The sequence below is a fragment of the Andrographis paniculata genome, unplaced genomic scaffold (assembly GCF_009805555.1).
Source record: "Andrographis paniculata isolate CXL003 unplaced genomic scaffold, ASM980555v1 Contig54END, whole genome shotgun sequence".
In the NCBI taxonomy this organism is placed as follows: Eukaryota; Viridiplantae; Streptophyta; class Magnoliopsida; order Lamiales; family Acanthaceae; genus Andrographis; species Andrographis paniculata.
Genome location: NW_026137589.1, coordinates 3,578,933 through 3,597,549, shown reverse-complemented (window position 1 = coordinate 3,597,549; position 18,617 = coordinate 3,578,933). Strand labels below are relative to the sequence as shown.

The 18,617-nt window shown below is 26.6% G+C and overlaps 1 protein-coding gene across 2 annotated transcripts; it reads right to left on the bottom strand.

Moving 5' to 3' along the window:
• Positions 1-10,327: 10,327 nt before the first annotated feature.
• On the bottom strand, positions 10,328-17,292 carry LOC127255964 (potassium channel KAT3). Of its 2 annotated transcripts, XM_051281768.1 has the most exons (15): positions 17,183-17,292; positions 16,995-17,096; positions 16,579-16,821; positions 13,564-13,779; positions 13,296-13,457; positions 13,027-13,084; positions 12,610-12,927; positions 12,087-12,326; positions 11,896-11,994; positions 11,780-11,812; positions 11,518-11,703; positions 11,361-11,438; positions 11,208-11,265; positions 10,635-10,778; positions 10,328-10,517 (listed from the first exon to the last, which is right to left on the bottom strand). In XM_051281768.1, exons 3-15 carry the CDS (start codon positions 16,776-16,778, stop codon positions 10,414-10,416), a joined length of 1,896 nt encoding a protein of 631 aa, XP_051137725.1. In that variant the 5' UTR covers positions 16,779-16,821; positions 16,995-17,096; positions 17,183-17,292; the 3' UTR covers positions 10,328-10,413. The 2 variants fall into 2 exon arrangements, with proteins under 2 accessions (XP_051137725.1, XP_051137726.1); XM_051281769.1 differs by lacking the exon at positions 17,183-17,292 and having other exon boundaries at positions 16,995-17,150.
• Positions 17,293-18,617: the final 1,325 nt, after the last annotated feature.

The following is an 18,617-nucleotide window of genomic DNA, read 5'->3' as shown; positions in this document are numbered from 1 at the left end:
GTTTTACTCTTCTTGGTTAACCTTAGTTTAATTGTTTTTACTTACTTTTAATTCTTTGGCAATGCTTCTATAAGTATCTCTTTTATTGCAATGAATATTTTGTAAACAGTTTGCATCAAATGACACTTATTTTGATCTTCCATTGCCGGTTTTCTAGTTCGTTAAAAATATTTTGTTGCTTGTCTTCGCTGATTTTGTTACGATGAGACTTTCCATTTGATGAATTTTGTCACAAAAATATACTCCCTCCGTTCTACCATAATTGATACTATTTTCATTTTTGTTTGTCCCCTAATAATTGACACATTTCTATTTTTGGTAAAAATTATTAAACCAAAACATATTTAACAAATATAAATCAACTTAATTAACTACATAACATACAACATCATAAATGAAGTAGGATCCACTCAAAACCCCTTTATTTCTACCTCTTTCTCTTCAAAAAAATAAATATTTTTGTTTATATTTAAAACTACATATCTTTAATAAAATTAATTTATGTTAATTATAAATAAACAAAAATATTTTTTTTATTTACTTGTATTATAGAAGATTTTATTCTCTACAAAATGATATTCATATTGCATATAATTTTTATTTGCTATATAATTTTTAAATATTTAAACATATATTTAATTTTTTTAATCATATATATTAAATTTATTTTAAAACTATAAATATTATTAATTATACAAAAAATAATATAATAATATCGTAACTAATTATTATTAACTAATTAAATATTCTTACCTTAAATACCGTATTCCTAATCAAAGGGTTCAATTCCGATGGGACGGAAGGAGTAGCTATTAGATTGAGATGTTCATTACTTAAATTTCTGTTGTCCATCTTTAAAATGAATGAAATAGTGGGATTTGTGTGTTTCTTTGGTTACTTACACATTGTTGGAGGAAAAACAATTCTCCCTCCGTCATCCAATTACGTATACTCAAATATTTAGGAATGAATTTTAATAAAAATAAGTAATGACAGTTACTTTTTGCTATTTATAATAAAAAAATGCAAAAAAATAATATAGTTTTTTTTTAAAAAAAAAATGGAAATATTTTTTATGACAACTAAAAAAATAAGTAATACTCTTTTCGTTTGCTAAATTTATTTTCACTTTCTTTTTTATTTTGTCTGTTGAATTTATCACATTACTAATTTTGACAGAATTAACAAATCAACATTTAATTATTACCCAACATTCAATACTTATTTACTACAAATATCACTACGTTTATTATATTTTCTCTTTATTTACTTTAATTTATAACTAAATTTTCAAAAATATTCTCAATTATCTTTTTTATTTTTATTCATTTTTCAATAAAATATTTGTTTTTTTTAACTTTGTGCCGAACCCAAGTAACTAATTTTAATGAACAAATAGACTATATGATTTTGGGTTGTCAATTTTTATTTTTGATTAATTATTTGTATTTCCTTTATTTGCAATAACCTATTTAATCTTTTTGTTTTAATAATTTTAAAATAAAAATATTTTAGTCTTTCATCAATTATTTTATACGTATTTTTAATAGAATATTATTATATTTTAAATCATATGTCGGACACAAACTAACCTATATCGAGATAGAAAAAGTATATTTTTATAGATAATTTATAATAACAAAATTAAAACTAAATTTTGAAAATAGAATTTTTAATAGTTTTTCTGAAAATATAATTATACAATATAATCATATTTTAAAATTTATAATTAATAATTTTTTAAATTTTAAATAAATTATTTAATTATATTAATTTTAATTTATAATTACTTTTATAAATTATAATTATTTTTACTAATATACTTATCAATTACTTATTAATTATTTAATCCAGTAGAATTAAACAAAAAATGGTACCGTAGAGAAAATATACAAGCAGACGCCTATACATTATTTTTCATACGCACGTGCTGTTATATACGGACAATGGAAATACATAAATGTGAAATTATTATATAATACTCCACTAAATATTAAAAATAATAAGTAATAGTAATAAATTATTATCTGTCTCTGAAAAGGTATCCAATTTAAACTTTTATATTTAATTTTATTTGTTTGATGCCTCCCTTTTGGGGGTGATGATTCATCACAAAACGACAAAACAAAGAGAGTAATAAAATGTAATGACTCCCATTCTCAGTACTTTCCAGTTATTTTAAATTAATAACAAAAATCATAGTCTCTGTCCCAAAAGAATCGAAAGAATATTAATATTATATTGGTGGTGGATAAAATGTACATATGAATAATTTTTTCGTCCTTATGAGTATGTTAGTGTAAAAAATAGTGGTAATTATGTAATAATAATAAAAAAATAGGGATAATTTTATAGTGATTTGGTTATTTATGAAAGTGAGACTATTATTATAGGATAAACAAATGGAGAGAGTAATATAAATTCAAATATAATCAAAACTGCCTGATGATTTTATTTTATTTTTTCCTTTTTAACTACTACTATTATTTTAAATTATTAAGAATGTGCGCAGATATATTTCAAATGGTTTAATATTTTAAATTTATCATTATTTAAAAATATTGAATTTTTATTTAATTAATTTATGTTATTTTTTTAAATATTTTTATTTTAATATTATGCTAATTTATTCCATTTTTTAGTGCTATGGCATTACTTAAATTATTGATTATTTCTAAAATTATTATAACCCGTTTAGCATATTATTTGATTGATTTAGTTTCGAACTACAACGAGGATGCTGCAAATATATTTCGTATACATTTAAATCTAAATTTGACAATAAATGACATAAAAATATTACCAAAAAAAGATGGAGAAATAATATTCCTTCCGTTCCGAAACTAAATATTCATTTGCTTTTTATACGTAATTTTAGAAATATTAGTATTATATTGGTATGTAGTAGGAATAAAGTAGAAATGACTAAAATAACTTTATTAGTATGTGTGATATAAAGGTAATGACATTTGTGTAATATATTATAAGTTGTAAGGGTATTTGTAATGTTAAGTAGATAGTACAATTACTTAAAAAAATGAAATGAATACTTTGTTATGGGACGGACTAAAATGGAAAAATTGATATTTTGTTGTGGGACGGAGGGAGTAGTAAGTTTGAAATGCATTATCATAAAAATAGAAAATATGAACAAATTATGTTGGATGAATAGAGTATAACAGTAAGTTTGATATATATATATATATATTTTCTCTCTTGTCTATTATTATTAGTATTATTATTGAATGATAAAAAATCTCAAAAGTAATGATATTTGGATAGGTAACTAAGGGTGTGTTTGGTTATTATTTCAAATACTATATTTCAACATTACTCAGTTTACACGATTTACAGTAAACATATTATTATTTCTTAACATAAAATAGCTAGTACATTTCAAGATTTTTTATTTTTAAATAAGGAATCAATTTAAAAATAGTAATTTATAGTTAGGAATTAAATAGAAATTTGAGATGCATTACATGTAATTCATATTCCCTCCACCATCCAATTATGTGCTCATTTGACCGGACACGAGTTTTAAGAAAAATATTTAAAAATAGAATTTTTTTTTATATATAAAAAAATGACATTTTTTTACTAAAAAAAAACTAGAATAAATTTGAATAACAACCAAAGAAGAAAAATAAAAATAAATTTAAATAACAGATGAAGTGTTATATTTTTGTTATATAAAGATCAATATAATTATGTGAATATTTATAAAGAATTTATAACGGTCAAGAGGTCGAGGGTTTCGCCGTTACATTACATATTCATTCACCATAATAAAAATTGTTAAATCAATATTAATAATTAATATTCACTATAATAAAAATATACTTATCATTTTCTCTCTCTCTCTCTCTCTCTTTTTTTCACACCTCAATTCAAGCATAATTCTTCATGGTTTAACTATAAGTATTATTATAATTAGAACTAACTATTATTTGAAAACCATTCGCATGGATTCTAACATGCTTTTGTCAATAATAATCATAATAATAATAATAATAAATTTAATCAATAAAACCCAACCACTAAAATTAAATACATAATTATTATTATGTATTTTAATTATTTTAAAAAATTATATGTGAATGTTATATATTTATGAAACTTAATAGATTAAATGGTAAAAGGTTGTAATGAAAATCACAAGCAAACACGCTCGAAATTTTTACAAAATAAAATAAAATAATGTTGTTGAATGAATATATATTACGTATTTATATTATAATTTAGAAAATATTTTGTACAGTTAAATTAATTAATTGGGTTGTGTTTGACATATAATTTGGAAATATTTTTTAATATTATTTTTTTTTTATATCAATTTGGTAATAGTTAAAATTCAAATAAAATACACCTTAAACTTAATATTTTGGACACATAATAACTAACCTTTTTTTATATCCTCCTGGTTGTGATGGACACGAGATTTAAGAAATATTGATATTATATTGATAGTGAGTAAAAAGTATAGGTAAAAAACATTTTTGCCCTTATGAGTGTATTAGTATAAAAGGTAGTGACAATTGTGTAATAATAATGAAAGAGTAAAGGTAGTTATATAGTGATACGATTATTTATGGAAATAAGACTATTGTTTTGAGACGGACAAAAATAATAAACAAGACTATTATATTGGGACATAAGGAGTAGTATTTAGGTTGCAGTTAAGGCGCATGCAATATATTGATTTGATCAAATAAATATCGCTAGTTTTAAAAATTTTTGAACTACTAAATAGACAACATAATACTGTATAATTATATTGTATAATATATATATTTTTATTATGCTAAAAATTAATAATATATTATATTGTATGTTGTATTATTATGTGCTATCAAAATATGTCTTGCATATTAGATTATTGTGTACTGTCATTTATGTATTGTCTCCTTTGTATATTTGTGCTAACTGAATTAAATCAACAACATGCTATGTGCTATTTGACTCATTCAACACTTGGAGTCGAATATAAAAAATAATCAAATTTTAATTTCAGTTTTTTACTATATAATTATCATGTTTTTATATATAAATATTTTTTATTTTTTTTTCTCACAAAATAAAACATAAAACTATTAAAATTAAAATTAAAATACAAACCAAGATTTTTTAAAAAATAAGAAAATTAGAAGTTGTTGAATGTAAGGTATTATGAAATAAAATATTATTCCCTCAGTCCTTTGACACGAGTTTTTAGGTGGATAGTATTAAATAGGATAATTTAGAAATTATGTGATGTGATGAAGAGAAAAATATATATTTTATTTTTTTATTTGGATGATGTGAGCGGATAAAGTGTGAGCTAGAGATTATATATAATTAATTATTTCCTATTTTTAAAAATGTTGAATGGTGTTTGGGACATATAAAAAATGAAATGTTGCAGGGTGTTTGGGACGGAGGAAGTATATTTTTATAGTAAATATTAAAAAATATATATGTGTAGTTTCCTTAAGAAATTGATAAATTTTACAGTAAAGTAAATAAATAAATAAATAACAGAGCGATGATAATTGAGGTAAAATATTGTTCAAAGTGAGTACATGATTATTTATTATTAGTTCTATTATAGAGTCAAAAAATTGAAGCTTAACCACAAAATATTTATTGAAGGGTAGACAACATTAATTTTTACTTCACATCAAATTTAATTACAACTCATTAAACGCATGTCCGTACCGCAATTAATATTCTTGACTGTTTTTATTTTTTTCATACATAATAATTTCTCGCATCATGGACTCTGGTCAACGCCCTGAAATCAACGGCTCTGATTTGATCCCTACACATGATGACGCGTGAGAACGCCACGTCAGATTGGGTAAGGTTTAGTTCGACCATGGTTAGGGTTAGGGTTAGGCTGACTATGGTTAAGGCATCATTATAGCTCACACTTGCGTCTTATTCTATTCGCCGCTTTAGCCACTGTCCTTTAGTTTGTCGTTTTCTCACACTCATTCAAAATCATTTGGTTTTTATTTTATTTTTATTATTTTTTAGTGATAATTAGAATACAAAATAAAATAAAATAAAATAGAAACATGTCCTAAAGTATTAGTTTAATAGTATTGTTTTTTATTTAAAAAAAAAAATTACATTTTAAATTTATTTTTATTAATTTAAAAATAATTTCATATAAACATTACTTTCAAAATATAACTAAATAATAATAACATTTTGATCGACTAAATTATTTTCAATTATTATAGTTGAGTTCTTTTTATATATTTAATTTTTTATTTCTCATATCGATCATTTTAGTTTCTATTTCATTATTTTAAAAATATTATTTTCTTCATTGTTTTTTCACGTAAATTTTTAAATATTAGTATTATATTTGATTGTAGTAAAAAAGACAAAAATACTCTTATTAATATGGTGTAATATAAAAGTAACGATATTTGTGTAATATACTGTAAGTTGAAATGATATTTATTATGTTAAGTATGTAGTATAATTACTAAATTAGGAAATGGTAACCTTATTTTGGGAAATATAGTAACCTTTCAATGGGACATATGAAATATATTTATTAATATAGTTCAATTACAACATAATAGATTATTTGTTACTCTCTCCGTCATCCAAATCTCTACTCACTTTTCTTTTAGGGTTGTTATCAAAAAAATATTTTTTTTTTTAAGTAAAAAATGATTACACTTTTGCATTTTTTTTTACTATAAAAAAATAAAAATAAAAATTATTATTCACTTTTATTAAAATTCGTGTTCAGTCAAATGAGCACACGTTTTACATGAAGTAAAGAATATTTCAAAAGAATAAAATAGAAATCATTTCTTTTTTACCCCAAAATATTTCAATGTCAGCCTGTTAAAATTCAATTCATTGTATTTGAAATTCCTCATTTTTGTTTAGTGTGATTTTATTTTATTTATTTATTTTGAAGTTTTCGTATCTTTATGTCAAATAATTGCTTCGATGTTGTATTTTTTTAATGAGAAGTTGGTATTAAATGCAGTAAAATTAATAATTTGAATACTTAAAAATGAAATTAATATGAAAATATAAGTAAACCAATTTAATAATAAGACAAAATTTTCCATAACTCCCTTGTGATTACGAAACTCAGTGTAAATTCTTCCTCTACTTTAAAAATTGCATGGTACCCCCTTATACTTTAAAAAACGTTGTATGAAACTCCACCACTATGAAACTTTCCTCATGTGATAAGAAGATGATTTCCTATCTATATGTTTTGCATGACAGGAGGATTTTATGCAATATTTAAGCGTCATGCAATTTTTTAAAGTAAAATGAAAATTTATGCTGAGTTTCGAAACCACAAAGTGGTTTCATGCAATATTTTTTAAAATATAAGGGGGTACCATACAATTTTTAAAGTAGAGGGGGAATTTACGCTGAATTTCGAAACCATAAGAGAGTTATGGACAATTTGTCATAATAATAATAATAATAATAATAATAATTATTATTATTATTATTATTATTATTATTATAAAAAAAAAGATAAATGGGCTGAAACAGGCCCAGATGACACCCAGTGAGCCCAACATGAGCTGAAATTAAACTATATATTTATTATTATTAACTAGTAAAAAGAAAAAGGTTCTATTTATATATAAATTAATTTTTTTCAATATTATCCATCAATAATGATATTTAAAAAAAAAATCACTTTAAATAAAGTTTTTTTTTTTTGAATACTGAATTAAATCAATATTAACATTTTATTATTTTAAAATTATAAAAACTTGTATTTAGATGGAGTTATACATTAAATAATTATAAGTATTTATTTAATTGATAAAGTAGTGGGAAAGCATTGACAAAAAAGAAATCTATAGGCGTTGGATTTTTGTGCATAGAACAAAGCCTGAATTGTTCTGTTCCGCCTGTGACAGACAATTAGTACACTGACATATTACAACGCCAAAATATTTTTATTACTATAATTTCTTTAATTATTTATATATTTTGGGCCCACAATACATTTTATAATTCGAATAAAATCTTCTCACAAGTAACGAAATATTCTCCTTCGTGTGTAATACTGTATTAATTAAATTAAATCAGTTCTACACTGTTTTATATTTCGATCAGTTTCCTAAATAATTTATTCATTTTTTCATTTCGTCTATTCCATAACAAAGTATTCATTTTTTTTAAATAATTATACTATCTATTTAACAATACAAATATCATTCCAATTTACAATATACTACAAAAATATCATTACATTTATATAATACAATATTAATAGAGTTAATTTAATCTTTTCACTTTTATTTGTACTTTATCCCAATATAACACTGATATTTCTAAAACACAATGCAAAAAGCAAATAAATATATAGATATGGGACGGAGGGAGTATAAAAAGTTATTGTTATAATATACTCCCTCCGTCCCGCGAAAGATGAAGCTTTTTGTTAGGGATATGGTATTTTAGGTAGTATAGGTTATTAAGTTATTGATAATAAGTTAAGATAATATTTTATTATTTTTTATATGTGTAGTGTTGTTGATATTTTAAATATTTTTACAATTATATCTCAATAAAATATATGCAATATGGATATCATTTTGTAGACAATAAAATTTTATATAATACAAAAGAATAAAAGAATATATTTATTTATTTATCATTATCATAAATTAGTTTTATAAAAAATGAGGAGTTTTAAAGGTAGATAAAAATATTTGTTAATTGTGGAGAAATATAGAAATAAAGAGGTTTTGAGTGGATCTAGATTTATATTTGTTAAATATGTTTAAGATTGATAAATTTGTCAAAAATGAAAATGAATCATCTTTTGTGGACGTACCAAAAAAATAAATAGGGTAATCTGTGGCGGGACGAAGAGAACATTTTTTAAAAATAGTACATTATAAATTAAGTAGTAAATATATATTTGGATGCATAATACCTAACTTCGGTTTTAAATTATAGTTTTATAAAATTATAATACGTTTGTTGAATAATAAACAATATTAATTATGGTAGAATTACTTAAATATATTATATATTATATTATTATATATTTATAATAAACGTTTGTATTGAATGTTCTTATAAATTAATTAAATGTTTACGTGTTTGATAATAATAATAAAAAAAATTGTTTTTAGAGTCGCACATAAAATTGATATTTTATGAAAATGTATGAAGTTTATGCTGGGCGGTTCATAGCAGGGGCAGGGTGAGCTGCTTATGGCCCAAATTAATAGAGACCTATATTTTAAATAGTATTTATTATTATTATTATTATTATTATTATTATTATTATTATTATTAAATTTTAAAATTAAATTTTAACTTTTAATGTATATATTTTTTTTCTTCGTAATTATTCTATTTAATTTTAAAATTAAATTTTAATTTCTAATCATATATATATTTTTTTATTTCTTTATAATCGTTATACTTCTTTATCTTACATTTGCCCTAGCAATTCGATCAAACCTGCCTCATCTTTTTCTTCACCCTCCTTCTGTCTTTGCTTTTTGAACTTTCAGACAGATTGTCTTTCATCTTTTTTTCTCAAATTGACATTGTCCAAACGGTTATATTCAACCTCTTGTCTAATCAAAGTCAATCAACAATATTATTAAAAATACATTTTAATCATGTATTTGTAGGGCTATAATTTATTTTCGCTCATAGCCTAAAAAAAAGTTCGAGACGGCCTTGAATTTATGTATGATATAAATACTAATTATCATACGAATTGCCTCATATATGCACTAGATTTATTTAATTTTAAAATAAGATTATTATTATTATTATTATTATTATTATTATTAATAATTCAAAAAGGCTGATGCAACGCTCATTCTTCTTTGATGCATCAAAGAAGTCGACTTGTTAATACTTTTATAAAATGATAAGACTATATAATATATATATATATATTTATATAGTATGAGTATTTCTATATTGTATTTTTTTATTTGATACCCACTGTACTAAACTAAAAATAAAAATATAGTTTGGGTGGGAGCCGAGCCGAATACCCTATCTAGCAGGAGAACTTGGAGACACCGGAGTTTGAATCTGTGACCTCTTGATCACAAATTCACTTTAACACCGCCAAACCATTTCACTCAAACCTCCGACGCCTCATGTCACCTTTCACATATGGTTCGCTTAGTGTGACTGAACTGTTGGATCTGGTTTGCAGGGTATTATATTCGACTAGGGGTTTACCCAGTGCGCACTTTCGGGTAGCGACTACGAATTCCCGCATAATTTACAGAATATTAGGTTCGGCCAAAGTTTACTAAGTACAGTACTTTTAGGTAGTTACAGCGAATTCTCCCGTTAAAAATAATAATAATAAAAAATAATAAAAAACATAAGTAAACAATACAAGGATTAGGACAAGATACAAATTTCATTGTTCGATTGCTTTGTTCAAAATATGTACAAGTGATCGTCATCTCTCAAGGCCCTTAAATCTTCGACCTCGGAACCATCCGCCATAAGAATCCTCGTTCCTCGTCTCCCAAACTTCTTCTCTATTTTTTTTTGTTTTTTCGGCAATAAAAAGAAATATATATAAAAAATTATACCACAAAAAATATTATAAACGATACGAAATAATCATATACACATTTTATTTTTTTTTTCCTCACCGGCTAATGACAAAAGCTCGTCGATTGTGTTAGGAAGATGAGCAAGTTTTCCCCCATCTTCCTCATCGTCTCGGCTATTGGGATGGTGTCCGTGAAGCACCACCCGTATAGGGAGCATGCCTGGGGCACGAACGGTCGAGTTTCCTGAGTAAATAGTCGAATACTCAAAACATGTGCATGTATTTATCGATATGTCAAGTGCGCGACATTGCGCATAAACTACTCATGAACATTGCCTAGACAAATACACAATGTGTCCTAACCTTGTAAGTGACTTAATTTAAGGATGTTCAATGAAATGAAGAAACTAGAGCATTTGCGGCTTAATTTAAGGATGTTCGATGAAATCAAGAAAACTAGAGCATTTGCGGCTTAATTTAAGGATGTTCGAGGAAATCAAGAAAACTAGAGCATTCATGACTTAAAATTTAAGGATGTTCGATTCGCGACTTAATATAAGGATTTTCGATGAAATCAAGATAACTCTCTAAGATCGAGTATGATCAATGACTTATCGATACGCAAATGTATATAGGAGTTTAGAAAATGGAAGGTATCTAAGCTATAGCTTACTCTGCATTTCGTCGCTATGTCCCTCTGATCCTTGAGGCTCGCCGGAAGGCACTGTTGTCTGAAAATAAGGCGATGTCAATCGACAAAGGAAAGGCCACGAGACAATGTAATAAAAAGACAACCCCAAAGTCGTCGACATTAGCGTAATTTTACCTCAGCATTCGATTCGCCTAATAAGTCGATGGCCGATGGGATCTCCTCTAGCTCCTCCTTTTTCAAGTCTCTCAAGTGCTGAAATCCGAAACAACACCATGAATGTCATTACGATGCAACTGATGGAATGTGTGTTTTTAGTTTTCGGGATTTTTACCTGAAGAAAGTTCGATACAATGATCTTCCCGTCATCGCTGAGCGGCTGCACCAACTGCTTGAAGTGATTGTGGCTAATCCGAATGACCTGCGATAGTCGTTTAGTCCTCACTGTGAACGGCTGAGGAATGTTGAGCATCACGCCGATTTCGCCAAACATTTCCGGCGAGGCTAGCTTCGACAGGTACTGCAAAATTACGATCGATTCCTCGGTTAATAATCGCTATTTTTCATTCAAATTATTACAACTCATCAGTTATTACCTGCTCCATCCCATTGTTGTTTGTTAGAACATCCTGCATTTTGTCGAAAACTATTAAGGATTTTGAGCGCGCCGGAAGGGACTTTAAAAGACAACGAGGTAGAGTATTGATCATACCACAGCGCCGGAGACTATGATGTAGAAATCCGTCGGTATTTCATTTTGTATTACGACGTCTACTTTCGGTGGGAAGTACTCTGCCCGCATCTCGGGTACCTACGTTTAGTTACACATCGATCGCGTTTATTACAACATGAATTCCCACGATGCATCGCGTAAGAATGTAAAAAGAGCACCAACAACGTTACCAGTTGGACGATGAAGTCTTCGGAGACTCCTTTGAAGAGGTAGCTATTGTCTACGGTTGCGCGAAACAAATGTTGTGAAATTCCTGATCGTATGGCCTTAGGCAAAGTTTCGAGTACTTCTTCTTGCTGAAGTTCCGCGGTCTTAAATTTCAGCGTGACGTGCGCGAGCATTTGCTCCTTTAAGCTCTCGGGAAGCCGGTTCTTGCTCGAATATCTTAGGACCTCATTGATCGCATCCCTCTTAAGACAACAACATATGGTTAGGACAACAATGTCGTCGCCATGGATCAGCTGCTGATCCAGCTATATAATAGAAGTGACCAACATATATTTTTATATAATACAAACGTATATTATATTATAACTCAGCATATGCTATCTTATAACACAACATATACTTAAATATGTATAAACTAGTCACCCATATAGAAAATGCTAAACCGATTAAATCAGCACCACGCTGACCTAACCGGATCAGCACAGGATCTGCAGCATAAATTGATGTAAGGTTGTTGTTAGTTACCATGGCGAATGTCCGGACCGAGCTGTGGACGATGAGATTGGTCATGTTTCCGATCAAATAGGCGGTGAGGCCGATGTTGAAAAGCATGTAGAAAATGGAGAATACCTTCTCCCCCGTGTTCTCGGCGTGGAGGTCGCCGTATCCGGTCGTCGACAGAGTGACGATCGCCCAATACATCGAATATGTGTATCCTAACCACACACTCCTCTCCTGAAAATTCGGAACTTGTACTCCGATCCATGTGTTGTCCGCTGTGCGATAATGCACGGCGAGCCAAAAATAGAAGCATCCGGAAGTGTGCACGGCGAATAGCGTCACCTGTTTGCCGCCGTTGCGGTTTCGGACACAAAATGTTAGGTAAGAAGCGAGCACATTATTAGATGACGGAGGTAGTAATAATTTCGAACATAGACTCACACAAATTAGTTTGATGCATCTTGTCCAAAAGTAGCTAAATCTTGTGTCCTTCTCCAACCTGAGATATGTTTGTATTATGTGATCAATCGAATTTACTTTTAGGTATAAATTTTGAAAATTTTGGAGATTTCGTAATAATAAAAAATTAGTATTTGATATGAAATATTTTTTTAAAAAAGATAAAAAAAGTATTTGACGCTATATATATTTTTAAAAAATTACTATCATAAATACTTTAAAAGTTTCGAAATTATCTTATATAAGCATACCTTGAAAAGAGTTCGCTGACGCGACGGAGACGCCACAACCGGAGCAAGTTGAGGAAGCCGAAAGCATCGCTATGGGAAGTTCTCCCGGTGAAAATTTTGTACAAAGTTTGGAACGGAAGGGTCGAGGCTACGTCCATCGGGAACCATAAATGCGAAATATACCTGAAAATCAATCACCATAAATCATCGATCATTTTTAGTTGTTTTTGTTGTAAGATTTTTTTATTTTTAATTTTTTCCGTACTAAGCCCGGCAGAGGTGTACCTACCTCAAGGCTATTTTCTTGTGATCATCGACGAGCAAGTATGTAGCTTTGTCGAGATACGCAACGAAGAAAGTTAGAATAATATCGATGCCAAAGAAGGCGTCGACCACTAAATCAATTGGCAAAAGTGCGCTAGTCGACATTTTCCGGAAAGCGAGCTCGAACGGCGACGCCCACGCCGAGTAAACCACCAACACCACTAGAAAGGTTTGCCACCACCTATACATGGGAGCACGGCTATTTGAGTAACAATAATTTATTATATCAAATAATTATTTAAATTTCCTACGAAGTAATAATGACTAAATTTTGATGTGATTATTTTGAAAAAAAAAAAATATATGATAGAATATTACTATATACATTCCAAATTTCAAACAAATCAATTTATAATGTCATACATATACAAAAATACAAAATAGTGAAAAAATAAAGTGTAAAAATCAAGGATGTATTGTGTTTGTACTCTTATTATTATTTTTTTATATACTAATAAAATTATCGTAATATATATTTACAAACACCATTTTTAATGTGTTTTTCTATTTAAAACTTGTTTAGTTATTATTAAAAACATTGTACCCTATTTTTAGCAGAGCAAAGACCAATTAATATTGAATATTTATTATGTATTTATAGTTTTAAAGTATTTTTATGGTAATATAAAAAAATTATGGAAGTATTACAAAAATAATATTTTGTATTTTTTATTGATTTTTTATTACTTATATATATATATTGCATATTATATATTTTTAAGAAAACATGAATATTAAAGTATAAGTAAATATTAAATTATTAAGCAAAAAAATGTGCAATGCAATCACATGATTTTAAAATATCCTACTTTCTCCGTCTATTTTCTATTGTTCTAAAGTATATTTACACGGTTTTTTAGGTGATTATCTTTTTGTTATGAATGGACAAATTTTCCTTTAAGTGTATGGTAAAGATTAAAAGTAATAAATGCATGAAGAATAAAAATATAAAATTTGTGTTTAAAAAAAAAAAAAAAAGAAAGAAGAAGGGTGAATGTTAAAGCAATTAATAAATATTTATTTAAATATTCGATTCTTTACTTCTGTTAAAAATATATTTTTTCAGATATATATATATATATATACTTTTATTGTGTACGATAATTATTTTAAAAATAAATAAATAATAATAACAATCAACTTTGGATTCGAAGATTAAGTGGAGGAAGTGCAATTAATATGATGTCACCACGATGGAGGCAAGTAGTGCCAAAGGTCAGAAATTGCCAAAATTATATTCTCTACTTTTATTGACTATGCCCCTAAGAGTAGATAAATATTATATTTTTTTTACAAAAAATAAATATTAAAAAATATATATATATTGTACTAAAATATTATAAATAAGGGTATAAAGGAATATATCTACACGATTGAATAAGATCAGGTAAGAAAATTTTTTATCCACAAGTAGTAATATTAATTATGTGAACTGGATTATTATTGTAACATCAAGTTAGTTAAAAAAAACAATAATTTATAATTAAATAAAATATATATATATATACATATATGTATTATTAGAGAATGATTAAGGTACTTGGACATATATAAATTATCAGAACATAAATTCAAATACTACATTATAGATTAATTTGACAATTTAAATGTTACATATGTGTTTGTATAAAGACACATATGCTGAAATCAATGATAATGAAAGTATGTGTTATATTGACTATTATTACGTACTGTAGAGTTAAAAAATCATTTTTTTGTCATAATATAATAAAAATTCATCAATTTTAATTATAATATAAAAATTTTATCAAATTTGATCCCAATATAACCAAAACGTATAATTTTTTGTCCCAATATAACTAAAACTCATCGTTCTTGGTCCCAATATAAATTTTTTTTATCAATTTTAGTTCCAATATAACCAAAACTCATAATTTTTTGTCTCAATATATTCAAACTTTATATTTTTTTGTCCCACCGTCAATAAACCGACGGAAAATGCTGACGTGGACTTACAAGATTGTGCAATTTCTTCATATTTAAATATAAGGTTTGATTTCTTTTTACCTCAGCATTTTCCGTCGGTTTGTTGATGGTGGGACAAAAAAAATAAGGTTTGATTATATTGGGACAAAAAATGATGAGTTTTTGTTATATTTGGACTAAAATTAATAGAATTTTTATATTGGGACAAAAAAATAATGAGTTTTGATTATATTGAAACTAAAAATGATTTTTTTCGGGCTTAATAATACAATTAATACCTTAACCACCTCATTATTAACGGAGTATTAAATTACGAAATAGGGGTAAGTAGCAATAAATGAATATATACATGGTAGAAAAAAATATATAGTAAAATAATCGAAATAAATTAGTGCAGGTGACACATCAGCATCTATGCTACAGAAATAGAAATTGAATTATGCATTAGTTTCGTCCTTACTAGTAAATCGATTAAGCAACGAAGCTACACACTAATCAGACCTTGATTTAAATATATTAAAAATTTGTTAATCACTTATTCACATAATAAAAATATATATATATAATTTTGTTTGATTGGAAAATTTTATATTTCTAATACATATACAGACCTCATTTTCTTTAAAATAAAAAAATCGATGAATGATATATATTGTGATAAGAAAAAAATAAAAAAATAAAAAAGGTTCACAATAAAATAACGAATTTAGATTTGAAGTAAAAATGTTTATCATCTTCAATTTCATATGGAGTTTTGATTAATAAATATATATATATATATATATTTTAAAAAATGGCGTAAATCCTAATCCGGATGAAGAAAAGCTTTTGCAAGTGAGGGGTGAAGGAAGCTTCGAGAGAGATGCAATAACAGAAATGGTTATGCGTTTACACACACACATACATACAAATACGTACAGATTAGATATGTAAACGATGAAGAAAATCAATACGTGTATATATATATATAGATGTATGTATGTATGTATGCAGCAGCGGCGAGGGGGAAAGGAAACGTGAAGCGGCGGCGTACCTGTATCGTCGATCGTAAGGCGCGATAACGAATTTTTTTAGATTGACGGTGCCATCTCCGACAACCGTACCGAAAGCCGGCAACAAACTGCTGGAAATCGAAGCAAGGTTCCTGATCTCGCCGCTCGAATGCCGGCGGTACAGTAGCGGAGCCGGCGATCTCATATCCGCCGTCAACGGCGACCGTCTTTCCTCCGACATTTAACCGTCTCCGGTACGCTTCGATTCGATTTCCTCTCAACTTCTATTCATCAAAATTCACACAAAATCAGTTAGCAGTATGAGGAGATACATCTAATCTCTGTTTGAATAAATACCGCTCGAAATCACAACTTCAGAACAAAAATATTAATTAAATGCAACCGATGCTGTTGAACATGAGAGAATGAATCCAAATTCTCACAGATGTTGACTTACCAAATAGATTTTCGACTATTTCCGATGGATTAAAACTATTTTTATAGCTGCAACTTGGATTAAATTATTGCTAGATTGCCTGTTCCAAGTTTGAAATCTCTTCTGAAAAGGAAAACACATTTATTACTTTGTGAATAAAATATTTGGTAATTCCACTTAACTGCTCATCCTGTGCATAAACAATTCACCTTTTACTTTTCTTCCTGGAGTTCATTATCAAAATCAAGTTGACAATGAGCTAAATGAAGGATTGTTGACGGTTGATATGACAATTAGATGGAAATTTTAAATAAAATTGATACTGGAGAAGAGAGACGTACGTGTCTTGAGCACAGCGATACAGAGCGAACATTAGCTAGCTAGGTTTGACTATGGAGTTCGTGAATCCATAAATGGATCAAGTTGAGTAATTCAAGACACCGTTGTAGGTTTCCATAATGTTTGTAATATATTTATAAATTATTTTAAAATAAATGATGCCTTCTCAATTTATCTTGTTATTATTATTATACTACGGCGTCAGTTAGGATTTTATTTTATTAGATTAGTATATTAATTTAAAATAATTAGTATTTCTTTTTATAAGAAAGATAATATATTCCCTATATTCCCTATTTTATTAGATTAGTATATTAATATTTCTTTTTTTAAAATTTTAATTTTTTTATAAAACTAATTTATGTTAGTATACTATAAAATGATATTTATATTGTATATATATATATTTATTGAGACATAAGGTTAAAAAATATTAAATATTTAAATACATATTTTAATTTTATTAATCATATATATACTACTAAAATATATTTATATTCCACAATCATTAAATATCTGATCTTTATTATTACTATCCTGTATAATTTGTTTATAATGTTCAAATCATAATATATATATTCTATATAATTATGTAACGTGTTATGTTATATATTATTTATATTTGTTGCGTGAGAGATATATTAAGATGTTCGGTAAAATTTGCATATTAAGTTGAAGTTATAAATTGTGCAGCATATTATTATATAATATGCTCTGAAAATATATGCTATTAAATATATGTTTTTTTTTTTTTTCTACGAATATGTGTTGTTTGAATCGTGCATTATTATTTATTCTTCAATTCGAGATGTTATATATATATATATGTAGGTACATATTCTCCCCATCATATAAAAATATGTTTATTTGATTTGGACACAAATTTTATTGTAGTGTGTATATATATATTCTCCTTTTATATAGTAAAAAAGTAGATAAAAATGATGAAAAAAAGAATTTAAAAACTATATTATATTTGTTTAATTTAAAGTATTGTAGCGTGACAGGTGACCTAAAGCATGGGAATTTGAATCAATGACCTCATTGTCAAACGTCTAACCACCGGACCATCTCCTACGGGACAACCATAAAATATTTTGTTTGGATGTAGTTGAGCAGTCGGCTTTAGGGATTTGAAGAAAAAATTGAAATTTAATTTCAACATATATTTCATTTGATATAAATAGAAGTTAATATAATATTTTAAATATAATTTTTTTCAGTGCAATATTTAAAAATATTTGGTTCGATATATTTTATTATTTTTTAAAAAAAATAATAGTAGAATTTAAATTTGAAATCTCC